Source organism: Pelmatolapia mariae, linkage group LG3_W, assembly GCF_036321145.2.
Source record: "Pelmatolapia mariae isolate MD_Pm_ZW linkage group LG3_W, Pm_UMD_F_2, whole genome shotgun sequence".
Taxonomy (NCBI): Eukaryota; Metazoa; Chordata; class Actinopteri; order Cichliformes; family Cichlidae; genus Pelmatolapia; species Pelmatolapia mariae.
The window spans coordinates 5,252,894-5,275,908 of NC_086229.1; the positions used below are offsets into that span (position 1 = coordinate 5,252,894).

The 23,015-nt window shown below is 45.2% G+C and overlaps 1 protein-coding gene across 1 annotated transcript in view; it reads right to left on the bottom strand.

Annotated features, from left to right (window-relative positions):
- Positions 1-285: 285 nt before the first annotated feature.
- Positions 286-23,015, bottom strand: part of LOC134620246 (NLR family CARD domain-containing protein 3-like) — a 45,319-nt gene continuing 22,589 nt past the window's right edge. The window contains exons 10-13 of the mRNA XM_065470088.1: positions 21,261-21,434; positions 13,873-14,046; positions 1,337-1,383; positions 286-1,188 (exon numbers count right to left, since the gene is read on the bottom strand). Coding sequence (XP_065326160.1) covers positions 662-1,188; positions 1,337-1,383; positions 13,873-14,046; positions 21,261-21,434 — 922 coding nt within the window. The 3' untranslated portion in view covers positions 286-661. The remainder of the gene's footprint in view (positions 1,189-1,336; positions 1,384-13,872; positions 14,047-21,260; positions 21,435-23,015) is intronic.

Genomic DNA, 23,015 nt, shown 5'->3' on the forward strand with positions numbered 1-23,015 from the left:
ACTCAGACTGAGGTCTTATTTTGAAAGCCAGTCTTTGTTGAAGCTGTTTCCTGGAGCAGGACCCTGAATAATTAGAAAAAGCAGATTTAAAAACTCTTCATGTCACCTGTGCTCATTAAATTGATATCATGCAGTTCACCTTCTCACCAGAAAAGGCCAAAAGATCACCATTAATGAAGAGTTCAAGGAGATGTTAGTGACATCAGAGCTGTACGTATTGATCTGATTGATATGGAAGTCTATGTTTCTGTGATTTGATCAGTTTTAAAAGCATTATTAAGCCATGATGGAAACATCCCATTAAGAAAGACAAATCAAACATTTGGATTCATTTTAATGAGCTCATACTTGTTGAAAATGTAGAGGAGCTGGTTGTGAACTGAGCTTCAGAGAAACACAACATACTGAGATTCACTGTGAAGCTTTGAGTGGAAAAAGACAGAAAAACAACATGTGGATCCTGGAATAATGGGAGCTTCCATCTTTAAAGGACTGAAGAGGAAGAAGTTTACAAGGAATCATTTAGAAGAGTTTCAAACATCAACTGATTGAATCCATGAATGTGAAAACGTGTTTGTGAGTGAAAGAGACAGACATGTACAGACTGAACTGTTCAACAGTCAGAGTGTTTCTCTAACAGGAGACACTCTTTACACTCAACTCAGCACAGACACAGTGAGGAAGCAGAATAGACTGTAAATCCAGGACAAAGAGGTTCAGTGAATGTGGTGTTGAAGGTGTGGAGGTGGATCAGAGTATCAGAGGAGACTCTGTAGAAGGACAGAGTGCCAGCAGGACAGTCCACATACACTGCTACTCTGTTAGAGACAGAGGAGGAGGAGGAGATGGATGTTTCTGTCTTGTTGTGTCTGACGTAAAGAGGCCCATTATCGGAGCACCTCAGACTCCAAGACTGATCATTCCATCCAAACACGCAGTCATTACTCCCTCCTTTCCTTCTGATTCTTCTGTAACTCACTGATATACAAACGTTTCCTCTCCACTCGACCTCCCAGTAACAGCGACCAGTCAGACCATTTCTACACAGCAGCTGATGATGAAGATCAAATCTGTCTGGATGATCAGGATATGACTGAACCTCCTCCACACGTGTCACCTTCCTGTTGTTGTCAGACAGTTGGAGCTTTGTGTTCACTGTGTTTGTGTCGATTGTGAGTTGACAGGAATCTGATGGAGAGAACAAACACAATCCAGCTGCAGTTATTGATCCATCATCTGGTCATTGATTGACACTTTGATGATGACTCCTGACATGATGAAGATGGTTGAATGTGTGCTGCTTTGTTTTCATGAATCCCATTAAAAACACACTTACACTTCCTCAGACCTGGTCTCAACCATCGGACTCCAGCAGGCTCCACCCTGAAAGGAGGAGGGGTCAGAGCAGTCAGCATGCACACATGGACATTACATGGCTCTCATACACATGAACATTCACAGTGTTCATCAAAGTGAAAGCCCGGGGGAATGAATTGTCTGTGGTGTCTGTTTTTTTTGTTAACAACACTCTGTATCGTCTGCCTGAAGGAAGAAATGTGAACAGTTTATCTCCATGATGTGAAAGGTCTGTAGAGATGTGTTTGTCCCTCATTCTGGACCTTTACAGGTCCTGGATGGAGGAAAGACAGCACAGATGAGCCTCTCTAAAGACCTTTCTGTCTGACCCCGTCATGCTTCATGACTGAGGCCAACCAGACAGTGATTGATGGAAACAGGACTGACTGGATGATGCCATTTCTCCAGACTGCACAGGGTTATATGTTTGGATTACTTCTGACACATTCATCAACACCACATCTCCAGTCATTGGAGAAAATATCAGAGCGGAAAAAACTGGAAAAACCACAAACATGTTTAACCAACATGTACATGTACATTTAAAAAATAATTCACATGTTTTGCAAACAAAAACTGTAACTATTTCCCTAAAAATGCAACCGTTTCAAACCATTTACAGAATAATCAGGTGTTTGCATCCAATAAGAAGCCACACAAATGATTTGTGCCAGTGCACAAAATAGTTTGTGTCACTATAAGACAGAGGAGAACAGCACAGGGATAAACCTGAAGGTCTGACAGCAGGAGGTGGATCACTCCTGTTTTCCATGTGAGACAGTCTAAGGAGCTTGGAAAGAAAAGCGTCTGGACTTCTTTAAGTTGCTTGAAGACGTTTCACCTCTCATCCGAGAAGCTTCTTCAATTCTAAGGGTCAAATGGTGGAGAGTCCCAGATTTAAACCTAGTGGGAGTTTCCCCCCCAAAGGGGGACAAAGGACCCCCTGATGATCCTCTACCTAATCACATGAGCCAAGGTGTGAAAGCGGGTGTGTGTCCTAATCAGCCACAGTTTCGGGTGAGCTCATTGTGAAACCTGGCCCCACCCTATCATGTGATTTCCTGAGGTCAGATGGCCCAGGGTGTGAGTGGGCGTTAAGGCGTCTGGGAAGGGATCTCAAAACTGGATTATAGATGGCAGACAGTTGGTGTCGTAAACCCCCGCCTCTGTTCAAAGATGGTCGCTCACAGTGGACGTAAAAGGGTTTCTTTCACTCCTCTTTCAAACCATCTGTCCTCTCTGTCCAAAATGTGAACATCGGCATCCTCGAAAGAGTGACCTTTGACCTTTAGATGCAGATGAACTGCTGAGTCTGTGTTTAGGAGTTATGTCTTTAGGGTGAACCAGTTTCTGTCTGAGTGTGTTGCTGGGTCTGAAGTACACTGGGATGTTGTGTTTGGAGAAAACTCTCCTGAGTTTCTCTGATACACCGGCTACATAAGGGATGACAATGTTGTTGCGTTTGTCCTTCTTATCCTCCCTCGCTGGTATCTGATTTTCTTTTTTGTGCATCTTTGCTGACTTTATAAATGCCCAATTAGGATAACCGCATGTTTTAAGTGCTTCCTTTACATGTGTGTGTTCCTTCTTTTTCCCTTCAGCCTTAGAGGGAACATGTTCTGCTCGGTGGTGTAGGGTCCTGATTACTCCAAGTTTATGTTCCAGAGGGTGATGGGAGTCAAAGAGGAGGTACTCAACTTCAAAATAAGAATGGCAACCTCAACTTCAATGTTGAGGTTGCCATTCTCTTCAATGTGCACGGCGCAGTCCAGGAAAGGCAAGCAGTTGTCCTTTGTGTCTTCCCTGGTGAACTTGATGTTTTTGTCCACGGCGTTAATGTGCGCAGTGAAGGATTCCACTTCTTGTCTTTTGATTTTGACCCAGGTGTCGTCTACATATCTGTACCAGTGGCTGGGTACTCTCCCTTTAAAAGAGCCAAGAGCCTTTCTTTCCACTTCCTCCATGTAAAGGTTGGCTACAATAGGTGACACGGGGGAGCCCATGGCGCAGCTATGTTTCTGTCTGTAGAAACCCTCATCTGATCGGGTGTGAAGTTGGTCCTGTCTTCCAAGGAGCTGTCTTCTTGTAGTCGTTTTCTGACAGTCTCCACTGCCTCCGTGGTGGGTATGCAAGTGAAGAGGGAGACTACATCAAAGGACACCATGGTTTCATCTGGGTCCAGGGTAAGTTTCTGGACCTTATCAGTGAAGTCGGTGGAGTTCTTGATGTGATGTGGGGTGTTCCCCACAAGAGGTGCTAGGACGGTTGCAAGGTGTTTCGCGATGTTGTAGGTGGCTGAGTTTATGCTACTGACAATGGGTCTGAGTGGGGCACCTTCCTTGTGGATCTTAGGAAGTCCGTAAATGCAGGGTATGGCATCCCCTAGGTAAAAGCGGTGATATGTGAGGCGGTCAATGACTTTGTCCCTTTCAAGGTCTTGAAGGCAAGCTATAACTTTCTTTTTGTAGTTGCTTGTGGGGTCTCGCTTTAAGGCTTCGTAGGTATTGTTGTCACTGATGAGAGTAGTGATCTTTGTGTGGTAATCCGTTGTGTTCAGGACCACGGTGCACCTTCCCTTATCTGCTGGTAATATAGTGATGTTGTGGTCTTTAGTCAGGGAAGCGACGGCCTTCTTTTCTTGTAATGTGAGGTTAGACGGAGGGACTTTGGCACTGAAGAGGGTGGCTGAGACTTTCATCCTGATCTGTTCTGCTTCTGTCTGGGATAATTTGTTAATCCGTATGGCAGTTTCTGTGGCTGTGATGAGGTCCACTATGGGCAACTGTTGCGGAGAAATGGCAAAATTGAGTCCTTTGGCTAATACGTTCTTTTCAGGTTCAGTGAGATTCCGGTCTGAAAAGTTCTTCACCCATTTTTCCTGACTGTCCTCAGGTGTGTGTTCTTCGCTGAGTTGTGTAGATTCAGACTGAGGGGTGAGGGTTTTCGAAAGTAAGGTGTGAAATTTCTTGCGTTGTCTTTCTTTTCCTTTGGAGTGTTGTGCTCGCTGAGCGTTGTCCACAAACTTGTAAACCTCTTCTAGAATAGGAGAGGGTAGAAGGGTTTCCAGTTCCTGCAGCGTCTGGCTAATCTTGCTCTGGAGGGCATCTATAGTGAAATGGACCTGTCTTATCCTTTCACTTAGAAGCTGATTTTGTGCTCTCTGTAGGATCAAGTCCGCTCTGTGTCCCCTGACAGTGGATCCAAGGCGCAGGCTTGCTTTGTCTGCATCTCAGGTTGCATCTCAGGTTTGATGTAGTCTCCCTCTTCACTTGCATACCCACCACGGAGGCAGTGGAGACTGTCAGAAAACGACTACAAGAAGACAGCTCCTTGGAAGACAGGACCAACTTCACACCCGATCAGATTTGCACACTGTTAGACCTCTGCCTCACCACTACATATTTCAAAAACTCCCACTAGGTTTAAATCTGGGACTCTCCACCATTTGACCCTTAGAACTGAAGAAGCTTCTCGGATGAGAGGTGAAACGTCTTCAAGCAACTCAAAGAAGTCCAGACGCTTTTCTTTCCAAGCTCCTTAGACTACAATGACCTGGATGACTGAGAACCTTCACAGACATGTGAGACAGTGTTTACACTGCAATCTGCCTTTTGTGGCTTTAAGGCAGCAACTGTGACGTTCACTAGTAGAACTGAAAACAAAAAAACCACTAAACTACAGACTAACTACACACCAACTAGACACTAACTGTAGCCTCCAAACACGCTACAACAACATAACAGAAAATAAACTGTACAACAGAAAATACAAATGCCATTTATGGTCTCCTCACAATAATGATAGGGTGAGTGGGAGACCAGAGATGTGATCTCTGGTCTCCCACTCAGAGACACGGGTCTCCGAGTGTCCAGCATTCAGAGGCTACCTGTCAACAAGGCCTCTGCAATGTTCTGAAGACAGTTAAACTTGTCAGGTAGTGATGTCCAGCAGGTGAAAATGCAAGCTCCATGAACATGCACAGCTGGATTCCAGCTGCTTCCATATTGCATTAACTGGCATTAACTCAGCCAGTTAATGCGAGACAAATCTAGATCCAAATTAAAGATATCTGGTTTGATCAGAAAATAAATCATTGGTCCATACACCTGAAAGTCCCAAAAACGCATTGTGAATTCCGTACGGATATATCCGTGTATTTCCATGGTGCTGATGCTGTGCTGAGCAGACAGCTCCTGAAGCTTTTGAAGTGTCGCAAGTGATGCAAACTGTCTTGTTGGTATATGTATGATCTCTATACATTTTTCGTCAGATAAAAACTTTGGTTGTAAGCTTCAGATAATTATTTAATAACAGCCAGACATTTTAAATGAGAATAAGAAAGTATTTCTTTGTTCCCCCCTTTCCCTGTTAATGTCCTACCTCGCCTTTACAGCTGTGGCTCCAGCAAAAATCAGCTGATTCTAGAAATTAATATTAAATAAATTCTAACAACAGCTTTTCAAACTTAAATGTGCTGCTGTTGTTCAGCACGACATCCGCTGGTTTCCTCTTTCTTGCGCAAAGTGGGCGATAAACAAACAAGAGAGAAAAGCCGATCAGCTGATCATTGATCAGTTTCACGATTGAAGTAGCAACAGGAGAGAGAGGGGGAGAGAATGAGAGAAGAAGAGGCAGCTGAGGAGCATAACGACAGAATCACTCCATGTCATGTTCCGGCTGTGTGGGAGCAGGGAGAGGACCCAAACGCAAAACTCACCGAGACAAAAAGTGAACTCAAAACACTGCTTTATTGCAGGCTAGTACAAAAAATATAACAAACCTAAACTGGGACATGGATAACTAGAGACACAAGGAAACACAGCCATGAGGGAGAACGCGACACAGAACTGAGGGAGACGCAGACCTAAATACACAGAGGGTTAACGAGGGGAGTGGGAGCACACGGGGAACACAGGTGACACTGATAACCATAACGAGACAGGGCAGGAGTGAACACAACATGACGGATGCTGACGAGGGACTGTCAAAGCAAAACAGGAAGTGCACAGAGGTTCAGACAGGAGGAGAGAGAGCACGGGGAGAGCACAGACATAACGGGCTGGGGAAACATGGAATAAAAACACAAGGAGAGAGGAAACGAGGGCTCAGATACACAGAGGGGCACACAGGGGGTAATCAAATAAGAAACATCTTAACAGAACCTAGAAACCGAGGCATAAATAAAGAACAAATCCCAAAACACACGAAAAACTAAGAATGCTGGGCCAACATGGCCCAGGATCATGACATCACCCCCCCCTCAAGGGCTGGCTCCTGACAGCCGAAACCCGAGAACCAAAAACAAGAAAAACCAAAACAACCCACCCAGGGCGGGAGGCGGGGGACCAGGACGGAGGGCCCAAAACAAAGCCACAAAAACAAAATGTCCATAAGAAAACCTGGAAGTCACAAAATAGTCCAAACCAAAAGTCCAGGAAAGGCACTGGAGCAGAGGAAATAGTCTATAATCATTTCAGGGTGGCGACCATGACTCCAGGCAAAGAAAGTTCAAAAGCACCACTCAGGAGGCCGACCCGGAGGGTGACGGTCCAGGAATCCATAGTTCATTAGATTAGGGGGCCGGCCCGGAGGCCGACGGCACAGGAGGTCATGGTCAAACAGTTCCGGGGGCCGACCGTGCGGACGGCAACGGCGGCGACGGGGACACAGTTCCGGGGGCCGACCGTATGGAGGGCAACGGCGGCGACGCAGAGGACAAAGTTCTGGGGGCCAACCGTGCGGAGGGCAACGGCGGCGACGCAGAGGACACAGTTTTGGGGGCCGACCGCGGAGCCAGCGGTGGCGACGAAGGAGGTCAGGAGGCTGGCCGCGCCGGCGAAGGAGTCCAGTCAGCGGCCTGGAAGGTGGCCGCTGACGCCAAACCAGGCCTGGACGACGTCTAGCAGGCTGAGCCGGACGTGGACGAGGCGGTGGCCTGGCAGAAGCAGGAGCAGAGGCCGGAGCTGGACCAGGCGTAGCAGAAGCAGAGGCCGGAGCTGGACCAGGCGTAGCAGAAGCAGAGGCCGGAGCTGGACCAGGCGTGGGCGGAGCCGATGCAGGGGCGGATGCAGAGGCTGGACCAGGCGACGGCGAAGCCGATGCAGAGGCGGATGCAGAGGCTGGACCAGGCGACGGCGAAGCCGATGCAGAGGCGGATGCAGAGGCTGGACCAGGCGACGGCGAAGCCGATGCAGAGGCGGATGCAGAGGCTGGACCAGGCGACGGCGAATTGGACCCTCCACCGGAGACGAAGAGCGGCTGGAGAGGTTCTCCTGAACCCCCAGCGGAGACGAAGAGCGGCTGGAGAGGTTCTCCAGAACCCCCAGCGGAGACGAAGAGCGGCTGGAGAGGTTCTCCAGAACCCCCAGCGGAGACGAAGAGCGGCTGGAGAGGTTCTCCAGAACCCCCAGCGGAGACGAAGAGCGGCTGGAGAGGTTCTCCAGAACCCCCAGCGGAGACGAAGAGCGGCTGGAGAGGTTCTCCAGAACCCCCAGCGGAGACGAAGAGGTGCTGGCCGGGCTGACCTGAGCCGCCAGCGGAGACGAGGAAGTGCTGGCCGGGCTGACCTGAGCCGCCAGCGGAGACGAGGAAGTGCTGGCCGGGCTGACCTGAGCCGCCAGCGGAGACGAGGAAGTGCTGGAGGGGTCCTCCTGAACCCCCAGCGAGAACAGATGCAGAGCCAGCAGGTGCGGAGACCTCTGGCTCAGTGGACGCTAACTGTAGCTGCACAGGGCACACAGTCGGCTTGGGATGCAACGGCTGGGGCTGTGCGGGGCAAACAGTCTGTCCAAGAAGTGTCAGCACCACGCAGTCCTCAGCTGGCTGAGTGGGCTCACAAGAGCTTCTAGCAGAGGATGGCAGTAACTGAACGGGTTGCAGAGCTACTAACTGAGCTGGTGACAGAGTTAATGACAGAGCGGATAATGACTGAGCTGATAACTGAACAGGTAATGGTGCGTGAAACTGAGGTGGTAACAGAGCGGATGACTGAGCAGGTATCAGACTCTTGGCTGCTCTCCTCCGGGGAACAGGAACGGGTACTGGGCCTGGCCGAACACCAGTCATCCCCACCCGAGGAACAGAGACGGGTGCAGGGACGAGCTGGGCTCTGGCTGCCTTTACCCTGGGGGCCGGTGTAGGTGCAGGGGATAGCTGGACCTCTGCTGCTCCCACCCGAGAAACTGAGACAGGTGCAGGAGTTGGCAGGGTCACAGCTGACCTCACCCGGGGAACCGGAACAGGTGCTGGCAATGGCTGGGTGTCCATCAACCCCACCCGAGGAGCAGGTACGGGTGCCGGGATGAACGGAGCCTCTGCCAGGCTGGAGACAGAAGCAGGGACCAGCTGGACCTCAGCCACCCTCACCCGAGGAACTGATACAGGTGCAAGGGAAAGCTGGGCCCGAGCTGCCCTGGGTACAGGAACTGGAGGTGGAGAGCGACGCACAGGAACAGTTACAGTCACTGGGTAAATGAGGTTAATGGTGCTGAACACTGCACTAGCAATCAGACACTTATGGCAGGCTGATTTCAGCAACTCTGCTGTTCTTAAGCTGTCCATCTTATAGTTAGCAGTCTTAGGAAGAGTGAGTTCAGGAACATTCACAGGTACTGGAGAATTTACACAAGCAGTGTTTGGGTAACCTGGATGTGAGATAACACTACACATAGTTGTACAGGATGTAGCCTGAGACGTAGTACACACAGAGTCCATGAAACTTGGCCGAAAAGCATGGCGCACAGAGTTAAACTGACACGACCGGGGAACAGAAAAGTTAACCTGTGCAACCAGCTCTGCAGTGCTCAAACCAAATTCTTTTGGCATTTTATGTGTAGCAGACAAAACCTTACGGCCCTTAACCTTAGCAGGCATTGAATGCACAGTTACAATGAGTCCACAAGGAAAAACAGAAACAGAGTCAGGCTTAGCAGGCACGGGAGAAGGTGAGGTTACACAGGTAGCGTCCGAGTTAGCACTGTCAAGTTCTGGTACAGAAAAAACCACAGCCTGAGAAATCGATGGAGGAACACTGGGAGTCACAGATACAAGAGCTGGTCTAAAGATTAAACTGTTCATAGCAGAGGAATGGCTAATAGTCTCTGTGTCACCTGGCTCAGGCAGAACGCTAGGAGTACATGGTAAATTGGCTTGCTTAGCAACACAGGCCTCATTCACAGTAACTCTTTGAGGAGCTGAGAGAGCAGTGGCTGGTTGAGAAGTTGGCTGAGAAATATCAGAAATGTCTAACGACAAAAAAGGCTGGAACATGAAACAGTCACTTGAAGGAGCATCACCTAGGGAACACTCAGTCTCGGATGGTTTGTGCTCCACAGCATGCACTGTTGCATCTGGAGCTGATGGTGGTGGTGGTGTGTGGCTGAGCTCAGACTGGGAAACCACAGAATGTACAGGCCGAGTAAAACAGTTCTGTGGGACTACAACGCTGGTAGCAGTATGTAGGTGAGTCTGGTGTGGAATAACAGTCTTAGGTTCAGCTAACTCCACAGGTGAAACATTCATATTGGCTAACTCAGGGAGATCACTGCGAGCATTACAAGACTCTGAGGGCTCAAAAACACAAAGATTACTAGCGCAAGCACCTGGTGAATAATCTGACACGGAGGTGCCTCGCTGTATAGTGTCTCTAGCGTTCAAACACAAAGTGGCGGAGTTATCCGATTCAGGTAACACAATGGCGGGCAAAACAGAGTTACTCACAGTAGTGCATAAGTCGTGAAGTCCGGGATCAGAAGGCTTGGGCTGAGTGTGTGAAGCACAGTCACTCTCTCCCACGGGTGCAGCCTGCTTGGCTGTACGGGAGCGACGGCGGCGTGAACGCCGTTTTCGCCGAGAAGGGGGAGGAAACGAGCCGGGCCGCGAATCCTCCAGCGGACCGGGCTGAACATCCTCCGACTCTTCATACTGGAGAGGCAGCTCTGGGCGGATACGTACGGTGGAGACGAGGAAGTCCTGAATGAGGGGGTGTAGCGCGCCGAATAGCCATGGGAGTCCGGACACCATCCTCTGTAAACGGATGGCTATTGTCTCCCGATACTCCTCACCTGGCAGCGCTGCCCACTCCTGACAGTGATACTGTACCGTGTAAATCAAATCCTCGCGGAGCTCAGCGGAGGGGTTGTGAGTTGCTGGGTCCATTGTCTGGTCGCGTTCTACTGTCATGTTCCGGCTGTGTGGGAGCAGGGAGAGGACCCAAACGCAAAACTCACCGAGACAAAAAGTGAACTCAAAACACTGCTTTATTGCAGGCTAGTACAAAAAATATAACAAACCTAAACTGGGACATGGATAACTAGAGACACAAGGAAACACAGCCATGAGGGAGAACGCGACACAGAACTGAGGGAGACGCAGACCTAAATACACAGAGGGTTAACGAGGGGAGTGGGAGCACACGGGGAACACAGGTGACACTGATAACCATAACGAGACAGGGCAGGAGTGAACACAACATGACGGATGCTGACGAGGGACTGTCAAAGCAAAACAGGAAGTGCACAGAGGTTCAGACAGGAGGAGAGAGAGCACGGGGAGAGCACAGACATAACGGGCTGGGGAAACATGGAATAAAAACACAAGGAGAGAGGAAACGAGGGCTCAGATACACAGAGGGGCACACAGGGGGTAATCAAATAAGAAACATCTTAACAGAACCTAGAAACCGAGGCATAAATAAAGAACAAATCCCAAAACACACGAAAAACTAAGAATGCTGGGCCAACATGGCCCAGGATCATGACACTCCAGCTTTGTGTCTTTTGTTTGATGGTAGGAAATAACATCGGACCATTTTTGAGAAAACAGGGGGGGAGCAACGTCATTTGGAGAGGAACACGGTTTAGCATTACACAAGTTTCTCTAAATTAGGTAAAACAATTAGTAGAAAAGCAGAGAACAAACTTGAGCAAGAGCCATGCATGGATGGGTCAGCAATAGATAGAGTCGGAGGACTCAAACTGGCAACCTTGTCCACTAAATAATTAAGAAACTTATTGCACATAACCACAGAAGAGAAAGAAGAAAGAAAATATTCCTGCATGTGTGATTGTTCATGTCTCATCTGCAGGAAACAAACAGGAAGTGAGTGAAGGACACAGGAAATGTTTCCAGCTCTCCCTCCTCTATCAGACATTGGCTGTGTCCCAATTCAGGGTATGCACGCTTGAAGTACGCATTTCAAGTGCGAATACGTCACCGCCACGCGACGACGGCTGTCCCAATTTAAAGTGTACTTCAAATGCATACTCCAAATGCGCCGTCGATTTCCCCAAATATCAAGCGTGGTCCGATGCACGCTTCGTGGTCTCATATATCCCACAATTCGTAGCGCAGCGGTGGGTGTGGATAATTTTGCCGCAAAATACTGCAGAAGGGAGCGGCTAAAGAGTGAACTGGCAAAAGTAAGTACTGAATATTATGTCACTTATTTATGTGCGAATGTTTAAGAGCATTAAAACATTACTGTTGGCCACATGTTGGCAAAGTTATGTGACATTAGAGATGTTTGTACTTTCAGCGGTAACTTGGTTTTAAAGCCTCTACTTCTAAATATATATATATATAGCTGACCTTAATCTTACAGAGAATTTGATGATTGTATGGATAATTAAAGTCAGTCATATATCCACAAACACAACAAGCTGAAAGTCAGTGATGCTGCTCGGTTTGCAGTCCTGAATATCACGGCACAAGCAGGATTCACTGCACTGTTAATGTTAGCTATGTTATATTGCTGCCTCTGTTCGGTGGTGTCGAGCCAAACGGACTTTAACGTGTGTTTGAACGAGCTGACGGTTCACTCGTTAAGCTGAAAGAAAGATGCTTTAATCACAGGAGTCACACATGTGTCCACTGGACCATCTGGGAACTCTTCTTGTTTAGCACTCGTAATAACACAAACACTAAATCCTCCTTCTCTTGTGCTGTTTTGTAGCAGTGTATACACCTGAGACTGTCACCTGTCTGTCTGTCCTGCACTCTCTCTCTGTTTCTTTCTCTCTGATTGTGGAATAAAAGTATGAACATGTGTTTATAAGTTACACTTGTGTTTGAATCCTGCAGCTTATCACACATTTGATTTCCATGTGTGACGACTGCAAGTGTCCAGAGTGAGGACAGACTGAGGGACCCACTGCTGCACATCATCTGTGAGGCTTTGCACCCCTGATGATCCACCAGGACAAACTCAGCAGTGTGTGAGGAAGAGGAGGAGGAAGAGCCAGCAGCAGCTGACAGATGGAGAGAATAGACAGACTGTTCCCTGTTTGTGAAGGACTGCTAGAAAAGTTTAAAATAACTAATTGTCTGTCCTGAATCAGTCTTATTAGGTAATGTTCAAATAATGTGATCATCCCAGTGTTTTCAGTGTGGGAGAAAGTACTCAGGGCCTTCAAGTTACACACTATGAAAGGCAGCAACAAGTTTAATATTCAGAAACCTAAAGTATGTATCAGCAGCAGAATGGAGCTAAAAATAAATGTTTGTTTCAGTTCTATGAAGCTTTGAGTATTTTGGATTAGTAGCACTGCTGTGTTTGTTGCATCATATTGCTGTAATTGTTTATATGCTTTATATATTCTGAGGTAAGTTGATCTATAGTGTTACATCATATTATATAAGGATGTTATGTGTTTGTATACTTTCTGCCCAGTTTGACCCATTTAGCAGAAGTCAGCCTGTTTAAGGCTCTGATATCTATTCTGTATGACTTAAAGCAGTTATGACATGGTCTGATTTTCTCACCCAATAAAGGAATATTTCATATATCAGTCTACTCTTTGTTTATCAGAAACACTTATCACAGCTCATGCATTTTCCTTTTTACACATATATGTAAGCATTGAGCCAAATGTAATAATGCCAACATATTAGACGAACAATATTTGTCTCTTATGTATAATAAAGATACTTGTCTTTGAGTGAAGATTTAAGGTGATAGGAAATATAAATAACTGCAACTTTAATCTTTGACCCAGAGTGCAAGCTCACTGCTGTAATATATCCTGTAATATATATATATAAATATATGTGTGTGTGTCTGTGTATACCATAATAATCTGACAATACATATAATATTGGCCATATTATATTTACATTACCACAGTGAGATGACTTTAGTCTCATGAACAATATTAGCTAATTGTTATTTACTAACTAATCTTGAAATGACTCTTCAGTACAGAAATGAAGCCCAACAATCATGTTTTACAGTCCTGTGGTCTCAGCCTCAGATACTCAACTAATCAAAGTGATGTCATGACAAAAATGGATGACCAACAGAACATTTTTTCTCCTTCATTTCTGTCACAGCTGTATGACATGTTTCTCGCAGTTAGTATCATGGTTGCTAGGCAACCTGAACAGCGCGACAAGGGCTATTTCACAAGCCTCTCACTTCCGCACTACCCGTACTTGTAGTACGCACCGTCCGTAGTACGGATAGTGTGTGTACTTCAAGCGTGCATACCCTGAATTGGGACACAGCCATTCTCTCCATACCTGAGAGTGTCTAGCCTCCAGCCTGGATCCTTCAGTCCAGCCGACAGCAGCTTCATTCCTGAGTCTCCTGGATGATTGTAGCTCAGGTCCAGCTCTCTCAGATGGGCGGGGTTGGAGCTCAGAGCTGAGGCCAGAGAAGTACAGCCTTCCTCTGCGATCAGACAGCCCGACAGACTGCAGACACACAAAACAACAATCAATCTTTTAACGATCATTTTCTCTTTGTCACAATAACATCTATCCATTTACATCCATTCAATGTAATTTTATTTATAAGTGACAATTTCCAACAGACAACAACAGTCATCTCAAGCTGTTTAACAGTGTAAGGTAACAGCCTACAATATTAGTGAGAAAGCCCCAACCATCAGACAATCCACTGTGAGCAGCACTTGGTGATGGTGGGAAGGAAGAACTCCCTTTGACACAAAGATCCTCCCAGTGAAAACAGGCTCCAGGAGGAGCATCTACCATGACTGGTTGCAGGGTGAGGGGAAAGAGAAGAGATGAGCTCAGAGAGACAAGAACAAAACACAAACTAAGGAGAGAGAAGACAAAAGTTAAGGACATGCAGTAGTGACATATAAAAGCATCAGGAGTGAAAAGAGGGGAGTGGAGAAGAAAGCAGAGCATCATGGGAAGTCCACCAACAGCCTGAGGCTCTGTCTCAATCCAGCGTCCGCACCCTCCGAAGTACGCAGTTTGAGACCTATTATGTCACAGCGGCACGATGACGGTGGTCCCAATTCCAAGTGTACTCCAAATGTGCTGTTGATTTCCCCAAATTTGAAGTGTGTAGACTTCGTGGTCCCATATATCCCACAATTCATAGTGTCACGGTGGGTGTGGATAATTTTGCCAAAAAATACGGCAGACGGCTGAATTGGAGCGCATGAAGAGTAAACTTTCCAAAGGAAGTACTAAATATTATGCCACTTATTTATGTGTGAATGTTTAATAATAAAGAACATTAATAATTTACTGTTGGCCACATGTCAGCAAAGTTATGTGACATTAGTGATGTTTGTACTCACTTGGTTTTAAAGCCTCTACTTTAAATTGTACATCGTTTAATAGTTGACCTTAATCGTACAGAGAATGTGATGATTTTATGGATAATTAAAGTCAGTCATATATCCACAAACACAACAAGCTGAAAGTCAGTGATGCTGCTCGGTTTGCAGTCCTGAATATCACGGCACAAGCAGGATTCACTGCACTGTTAATGTTAGCTATGTTATATTGCTGCCTCTGTTCGGTGGTGTCGAGCCAAACGGACTTTAACGTGTGTTTGAATGAGCTGACGGTTCACTCGTTAAGCTGAAAGAAAGATGCTTTAATCACAGGAGTCACACATGTGTCCACTGGACCATCTGGAACTCTTCTTGTTTAGCACTCGTAATAACACAAACACTAAATCCTCCTTCTCTTGTGCTGTTTTGTAGCAGTGTATACACCTGAGACTGTCACCTGTCTGTCTGTCCTGCACTCTCTCTCTGTTTCTTTCTCTCTGATTGTGGAATAAAAGTATGAACATGTATTTATAAGTTACACTTGTGTTTGAATCCTGCAGCTTATCACACATTTGATTTCCATGTGTGACAACTGCAAGTGTCCAGAGTGAGGACAGACTGAGGGACCCACTGCTGCACATCATCTGTGAGGCTTTGCAGCCCTGATGATCCACCAGGACAAACTCAGCAGTGTGTGAGGAAGAGGAGGAGGAAGAGCCAGCAGCAGATGACAGATGGAGAGAATAGACAGACTGTTCCCTGTTTGTGAAGGACTGCTAGGAAAGTTTAACATAACTAATTGTCTGTCCTGAATCAGTCTTATTAGGTAATGTTCAAATAATGTTATCATTCCAGTGTTTTCAGTGTGGGAGAAAGTACTCAGGGCCTTCAAGTTACACACTATGAAAGGCAGCAACAAGTTTAATATTCAGAAACCTAAAGTATGTATCAGCAGCAGAATGGAGCTAAAAATAAATGTTTTTTTCAGTTCTATGAAGCTTTGAGTATTTTGGATTAGTAGCACTGCTGTGTTTGTTGCATCATATTGCTGTAATTGTTTATATGCTTTATATATTCTGAGGTAAGTTGATCTATAGTGTTACATCATATTCTATAAGGATGTTATGTGTTTGTATACTTTCTGCCCAGTTTGACCCATTTAGCAGAAGTCAGCCTGTTTAAGGCTCTGATATCTATTCTGTATGACTTAAAGCATTTATGACATGGTCTGATTTTCTCTGATTTCTGATTTTTGAACTCTCTCTGTCTCTCTCTCGTGGTTAGAATCATGGTTGCTAGGCAACCTGAGCAGTGCAACGAGGCTAGACCGTCCCATTTTACAAGCCTCTCACTTTCGCACTTCTTGTACTTCCTAGTATGCGCCATACCTAGTACGCAAACTGTGCGTACCATGGAGCATGCGGTCACTGGATTGGGACACAGCCTAAACCTATAGCAGCATAAATAAGGGATGGTTCAGGGTCACCTGATCCAGCTCTAATTATAAGCCTTATCAAAAAGGAAGGTTTGGAGCTGATTTTCAAAGCAGAGAGGGTGTCTGTCTCCTTCCATACCAAGTCCAACATAGCCAGGCTGAGTTGTTAGATTAGTCCAAAGTAAAGTCAGAAAGTCATTATTTGTGTAAAATTTCAGTGGAAATGTAGAAAAACTATCCAAAAGTTATTTCTAAATCTGATATTAAACAGTTTAAATGGTGGAAAAAGCTGTAAAGAAAACAGAAAGAGTCAATAAAAGCCTCTTTAGAGGGTCACCAGTTTAAAACTCAGACATTTAAACTGGTGATTCTCCTTCTCTGCTCAATTTCCTCTCTAGACTTCCTGTTCCTAGGAGAGATTTGATTGGCTGAACATCCTTTTACCCTGTCTTTAGTTCTTTGGGTGCTAATTGGAAACGCTGCTCCAACGCGTGGTTCAAACACTCAGATCACATGACCTCAGCTACCACAGGTGGCATACCTGCTCCTGCCAAGCATTCCCAGGCTCAGGAATTCCCATTTTTGATTGGCTGATCTTTTGGACTGGGCCTTGTAATGACTGAATGATGCTTTTATAGCACTGCTTCAGTTTATTCCACACACGTTCAGTCCTATCAGCAGAGAGAGAGCCACACACTCTCTGTAACATCATTAAAAGATCTCAGTAAAAACACCACCTCTGCTTCAAGGACTAAATCAAACAGGCACCAGTTTTCAGCTCTGTCTGTGCTCTACTATTTTCTACTGTACACAGAAAATAGGATGTACTGCATTCAGGGACATCATCCTCACTGTCAGCTGTTACTCACACACTGTGTGTAGAAATACAGAAAATATGGATCCTATAAAAGGGAAAGCTAGAAAAACACAATGATTAATTGATTTCTACTGCAATCAATCAATCAATCTTTATTTATAAAGCACTTTTCATACAAAACAAACTGTAGCACAAAGTGCTTTCATTGGTTAAAAGCAGCCCACCCCACACCACCCTCCCACTCATTCCCCGCACTCTCATTAACAGAAACGGTCATGGATACACACATTCTACCCCCCCCCCCCCCCCCCCCCCCCCACACACACACACACACATACACACACTTAAAGAATAGAATTGGGCTGGGTACGCATTAGCCAAGTGAGGAAACACTATCACAGGGAGCCGTCTGCACCGGGAGCCGGTCACAGACCGCAGCCTCCAGGCTGGGCACACAGCAGGAGGGAGGCAAAGAAGCCCCCAAACCAGGCTCAGAGGACACACAGGGCCCCAGGAGCCACGGTCGATCACAGCCCCGGTGCAGAGAGCCCCCTCCGAGGAAACACTGGAGATATGACCTAATAAGAATATAAACAGGATAAACGATAAAATAAATAAGAGTGGGATACAATATAAATATAAGTATAAACAGAGTAAGAAGATAAAAAATGAATAAGAATACAATCAATACATATTAGGTAAAACTAAATTACTAATATAAATAGAATAACAGGACAGAATAAATAAGCATAAAATAAATAAGCGTTAGTTAAAAGCTAAATTAAAAAGGTGGGTCTTGAGCCTGTTTTTAAAAACATGAACGTTCTCTGCGGCCCTGAGCTCCTCCGGCAGGCTGTTCCACAGTCGAGGACCATACCACTGAAAAGCTGCCTCTCCGTGAGTATGTGTCCTGACTTTAGGGACAATCAAAAGGCCAGTACCAGAGGACCTCAGGGTCCGCGAGGGTTCATATGGTAAAAGTAGATCTGAAAGGTAAGAAGGCCCAAGACCATTAAGACTTTTAAAAACCAATAAAAGAACTTTAAAATCGATCCTGAAACACACGGGGAGCCAATGCAGCGTTTCTAAAACCGGTGTAATGTGGGCCCGCCCTCTGGTCTTCGTCAGCACACGAGCTGCAGAGTTTTGCAAAAGTTGCAAAGGTGAAATATTCTTTTTGGGGAGACCAGAGAGCAGGGCATTACAATAATCAATGTGACTGGTAATAAAAGCATGCATCAGCATCTCCGTGTTGGCCCGAGAGAGAATACGGCGGACTCTGGCTATATTTTTTAGATGATAAAATCCAATTTTGGTTACATGTTTAATATGTGGGATAAAACCAAGCTCAGAGTCAAGAATAACACCCAGGTTTTTCACTTGTAGTGAAGGGCATAGTGAAAATGCCTGTAATTTAGACAAGAGTCTCTCTCTCTGAGCCTCAGGGCCGATGATTAAAACTTCAGTTTTGTCCTGGTTAAGCTGTAAAAAGTTTTCTGCCATCCAAGATTTTATATCTAAAATACAGTTAAAAAGGGCATCCATTGGTCTGGTGTCATCAGGAGACACGGAGATGTACAGCTGAGTATCATCAGCGTAACTGTGGAAGTTTACTCCATGCCTCCTGATGATGACGCCAAGAGGGAGCATATACAAATTAAAAAGTACAGGGCCTAAAACCGACCCTTGAGGCACACCACATGTCATTGTATGGATCTTAGAGGAGCATGTATCCATACTCACCATAAAAGTTCTGTCTGAGAGATAGGAAGTGAACCAGTGGGACTGCAGGCCTCGCAAAATCGCTAGCCCACGCCAGCAGGTTCACTATGAGCCAAGCTCCAGACTGACCGTGACACATTAGGCCAGTGTTAGAAGATAAAGTTCAGGAAAGGACGACTTAAAGATGTACGTGAAATGGAGGCTTCTGATTGGTCAGAATGAGCCTTTGAAAATGGAACAAACTTTGTATAAAGAAAGAAAACACATTTAGTCTTTTAATGGAAATCTATCTTTTTTAAAGTGATTGCAAATCAAAGCTAACGCCATGCCAGCTTGTAGCTTTGATTGACAGTGTGTAGAACAAGCCTGATGACACAAACTCCCACAAAACCTCAAAATCAACATAAAGCATCCAAAGTTTCACGGATGGGAGCAAAACTTGAGGCCAACAAACAGCTGTAAACCTGTGTGCTTATTACAGTAAACACACCAGTCTGTTCTGTTTGACTAAACTGATTTATTGTGTGTCTGTAGCTGTGTTGTGAACTGTGCTGGGCTCGTCAGTGTCCCGATTTCACAGAACAGCATCTACAACATGCCACAAATGCTTCCAATGTTTCAGTTTGATGAAGCCTCGCTTTGCCCATTGCTGCCTTTAAAACAGTGTTTGTGCTGCCAAGGACATCTTGTATTGGTCTCATGTCATGAATGGGAGTGTTTCAGGAGGCAGACTGAACCTTTGATGAGTTTGGTGTCTTAACTGAGGAATAAAAGGACACGAGGAACAAACTAAAGAGAATCTAAAAGAGGCCGGCAGCACACGAGGAGGAGAAACTGACACTGACATAAAGACTGAGGGAAGGACAGAGCCATTTATACACCTGAGGTCATCACAGGAGGGTCATGTGACACAGCTGAAACTCATCTAGACAACGTCTGACACCAGAGACCATACTTACCAAAATAAAACAGGTTATACTGAACAACCATGAGTGGAACAACGGAGTGAACCAAGCAGCAGGAGGGGGGCGTTTCTCCAAAACATGTGTCCATCACAATTATGGACAGTCGTGTATAATAAGTAGACTTGTTCAGATTTGTCCTACACAGAGTCATTATAGTGACTATTAGTGTTACTGTGGAGATGCTTATTCCAGCATCACTGACTTCATGGTTCCAGTGTCCATCACTAAGGACTACATGTAGTGATGCTGCTGTTAGCCATGTTAGCATGTTAGCTCCAACAGGTGGTCAGTGTGAGAGGAGAAGATGCTATCACGGACATCCAAACAAGGAAGGAAGAGACTGTTGAAGGCAGCGAGCTGTGACTGCTGTGAACAGTGTTCTCACACTATTTTCTCCCTGTGCCAACATACACGAGGTTGTTTTCAGCTGCTTAGTTATTCAGTGCAACACACCACAAACACCAGTAAATATACTGAGAGCACACTGCTGTGGTTGCTGAGGTAACCATCCATATATCCAGCTTGTTGGGGCCGATTCTGCTTCCTCATCCTTGGAAAAAACCCTCAAAGTTTGATGTGTTTTTGACTTGAAGCTTTTTGGGATTTGGTTTAATTTGTTATTCTACACACTGTGAAACAAAGCTAGAAGCCACTGTGGTACAGTGGGGGACTCAAACCCAGTGCCCCACCTGCTCCAACAACAGTTAGATAGATTTTATTAAGTCTCATTTTCTGTTCATTAGGAAAAATAATAATAATGAAGAGCACGTGTTTATAGAGGCACATTGAGACCAATGAGAACAGTCCATTCACACTGACCTCCACCTCTTTAAATGTGAGTAAACACATCATGGTTCTGGTGCTGATGTGGTATCTGGGACAGGTGATGATGATGATGATTTTGAACTCAGTCTGAGGTTTGATTATACTGAACCTGCACTTCTTTTTCCTGTTTATGACATATGTATACCTAAAGTCTCAGCTGGATAAAAAAGAATGAGGAAAAACACATTTGTTGACAGAATTGTTAACAAATGTGGTGAGAGTGTTGTAAGTAAAAGTGTTGTTCCTCTATTTTTCAAACATGAAGTGTAGTTTTGGACTTTTATTTACTGCTGGTTCAGTGAACTTTGGTTGGATAGTGATGAAAACTGCAGTCTCAGAATCTGTGAGAAGTCTGCTTTCAGCACGCACAGCATTGTTGTGTTGTGTGCTGTGTATTCACCTCCGCAAACTCATAACTGTTTTACCATTAGGTTTCTACTTAGACAATAACAAAGGAAGCAGTTCCCAGGAACTACTTCCTGTTTTAGAACTTTTCAACATAAGAGTATGTTGCACTTCAGCAAACTTCCACATCTCCTCTTATTAGAGGGCTGCCTTATTATTAATTTGCTAATTCTGTCAGTTGATGAAAAGACAATGCTTGATCTCACCTGAGAGTTTCCAGTGTACAGTGTGGACTCTTCAGTCCTTCAGACAGAAGCTTCACGCCTGAATCCTTCAGGTTATTGTTACTCAGGTCCAGCTGTCTCAGATTAGAGGTCTGAGACCTGAGAACTGAGGCCAGAGCTTCACAGCTTCTCTCTGACAGGTCACAGTGACTTAGTCTGAAAAATAACAGATAAACAATTACATAAAAAACCCACTTATGTTGAAGTGTAATTAGATACTATTATATTTAGCAATATTTAATCTTGTTTTTGTCAGGAAACTGAGCACTGATGCAGACCAACACATGGAAAGAATTAGAGGAGAAGTGATGCAAGAACAGCAGTAAAAGAACACTGAATTGTTCAGTGTGCTTGTGGTATCAACATAATGTGGCAAATTTCTTTATTTTGTATTCGTTTTAGAAGAATTAATGATTATTAACAACCACAGGCCAGGTCTAGATGGCACTTTGGTAAGAGTTATACCCAGAAATATCTCAGAAATGTCGACAATTTCTGCTGAAATGTTTTTGAGTAGCTTATCTGCTTAGCAATTTAATTAAAAATTTTTAGATATATTCTTTTTTCATGGTACAATCTCCACGTACTTCATCCAAAGCACACTATCTGTGTACTCACTCTCTAATTTATAGCCAAAGTATTTACTCACTGTCTCTGTACTGTTTCGCTAGCTTAGCTTAGCCCGTATCCGACTCGCAAGCACCATGGCCTCTTCACCTGTCCCTCCTGCACTTTCCTGCTCATTGTGTCAGATGTTTAGCTACTCCTCGGCCTCCTTTAGCAGTAATGATACCTGTAACAAATGTAGCATATTTGGAGCTCTGGAGGCCAGGATTACTGAATTGGAGACTCGGCTTCGCACCCTTCATTCACCCATAGCTAGCCAGGCCCCTGTAGCTGGTGCAGCCGAAGATAGCGTAGGCCCTGCTAGCTGCCTCCGGCAGACCCCAAGCAGCTGGGTAAAGAGGGCGGCTGGGTGACCGTGAGGAGGAAGCATAGTCTTAAACAGAAGCCCCAGGTATACCACCAACCTGTTCATGTGTCTAACCGTCTTTGCCCACTCGGCAACAGGAGTGACATGTTTAGCCGCATGTTCTCCTAAAATTGCTGGCTGTCTGAGTGGTGTCCCAGAAAAGATGTGGGCTTCATAGATAATTGGCAAACCTTCTGGAGGAAACCTGGTCTTGTTAGGGAAGACAGCATCCATCCCACTTTGGATGGAGCAGTTCTCATTTATAGAAATATGGATAAATTTATTAAACCCCCCAAAATATGACTATCCAGAGTTGGGACCATGAAGCAGAGATACAGTCTTACACTTGTCTTAGCCTTGTCCACCCCAGCTGTAAAACTCAGAAACCAGTCTTACTTGTTATCAACTATTGTCCACCTGGGCCTTACTCTGATTTAGTGCTCAGCTCAGATAAAATAATTATTGTGGGTGATTTTAACATCCATGTAGATGCTAAAATGACAGCTTCAACATGGCATTTAATCTGTCATTAGACTCAATTGGCTTCTCTCAAAATGTAAAAGAACCCACCCACCACTTTAATCACACTCTAGATCTTGTTTTAACATATGGCATAGAAACTGAACATTTAATAGTGTTTCCTGAAAACCCTCTGCTGTCTGATCATTTCCTGATAACATTTACATTTACAATAATTGATTATACAGCAGTGGAGAGTAGACTTTATCAAAGTAGATGTCTTTCTGAAAGTGCTGTAACTAAGT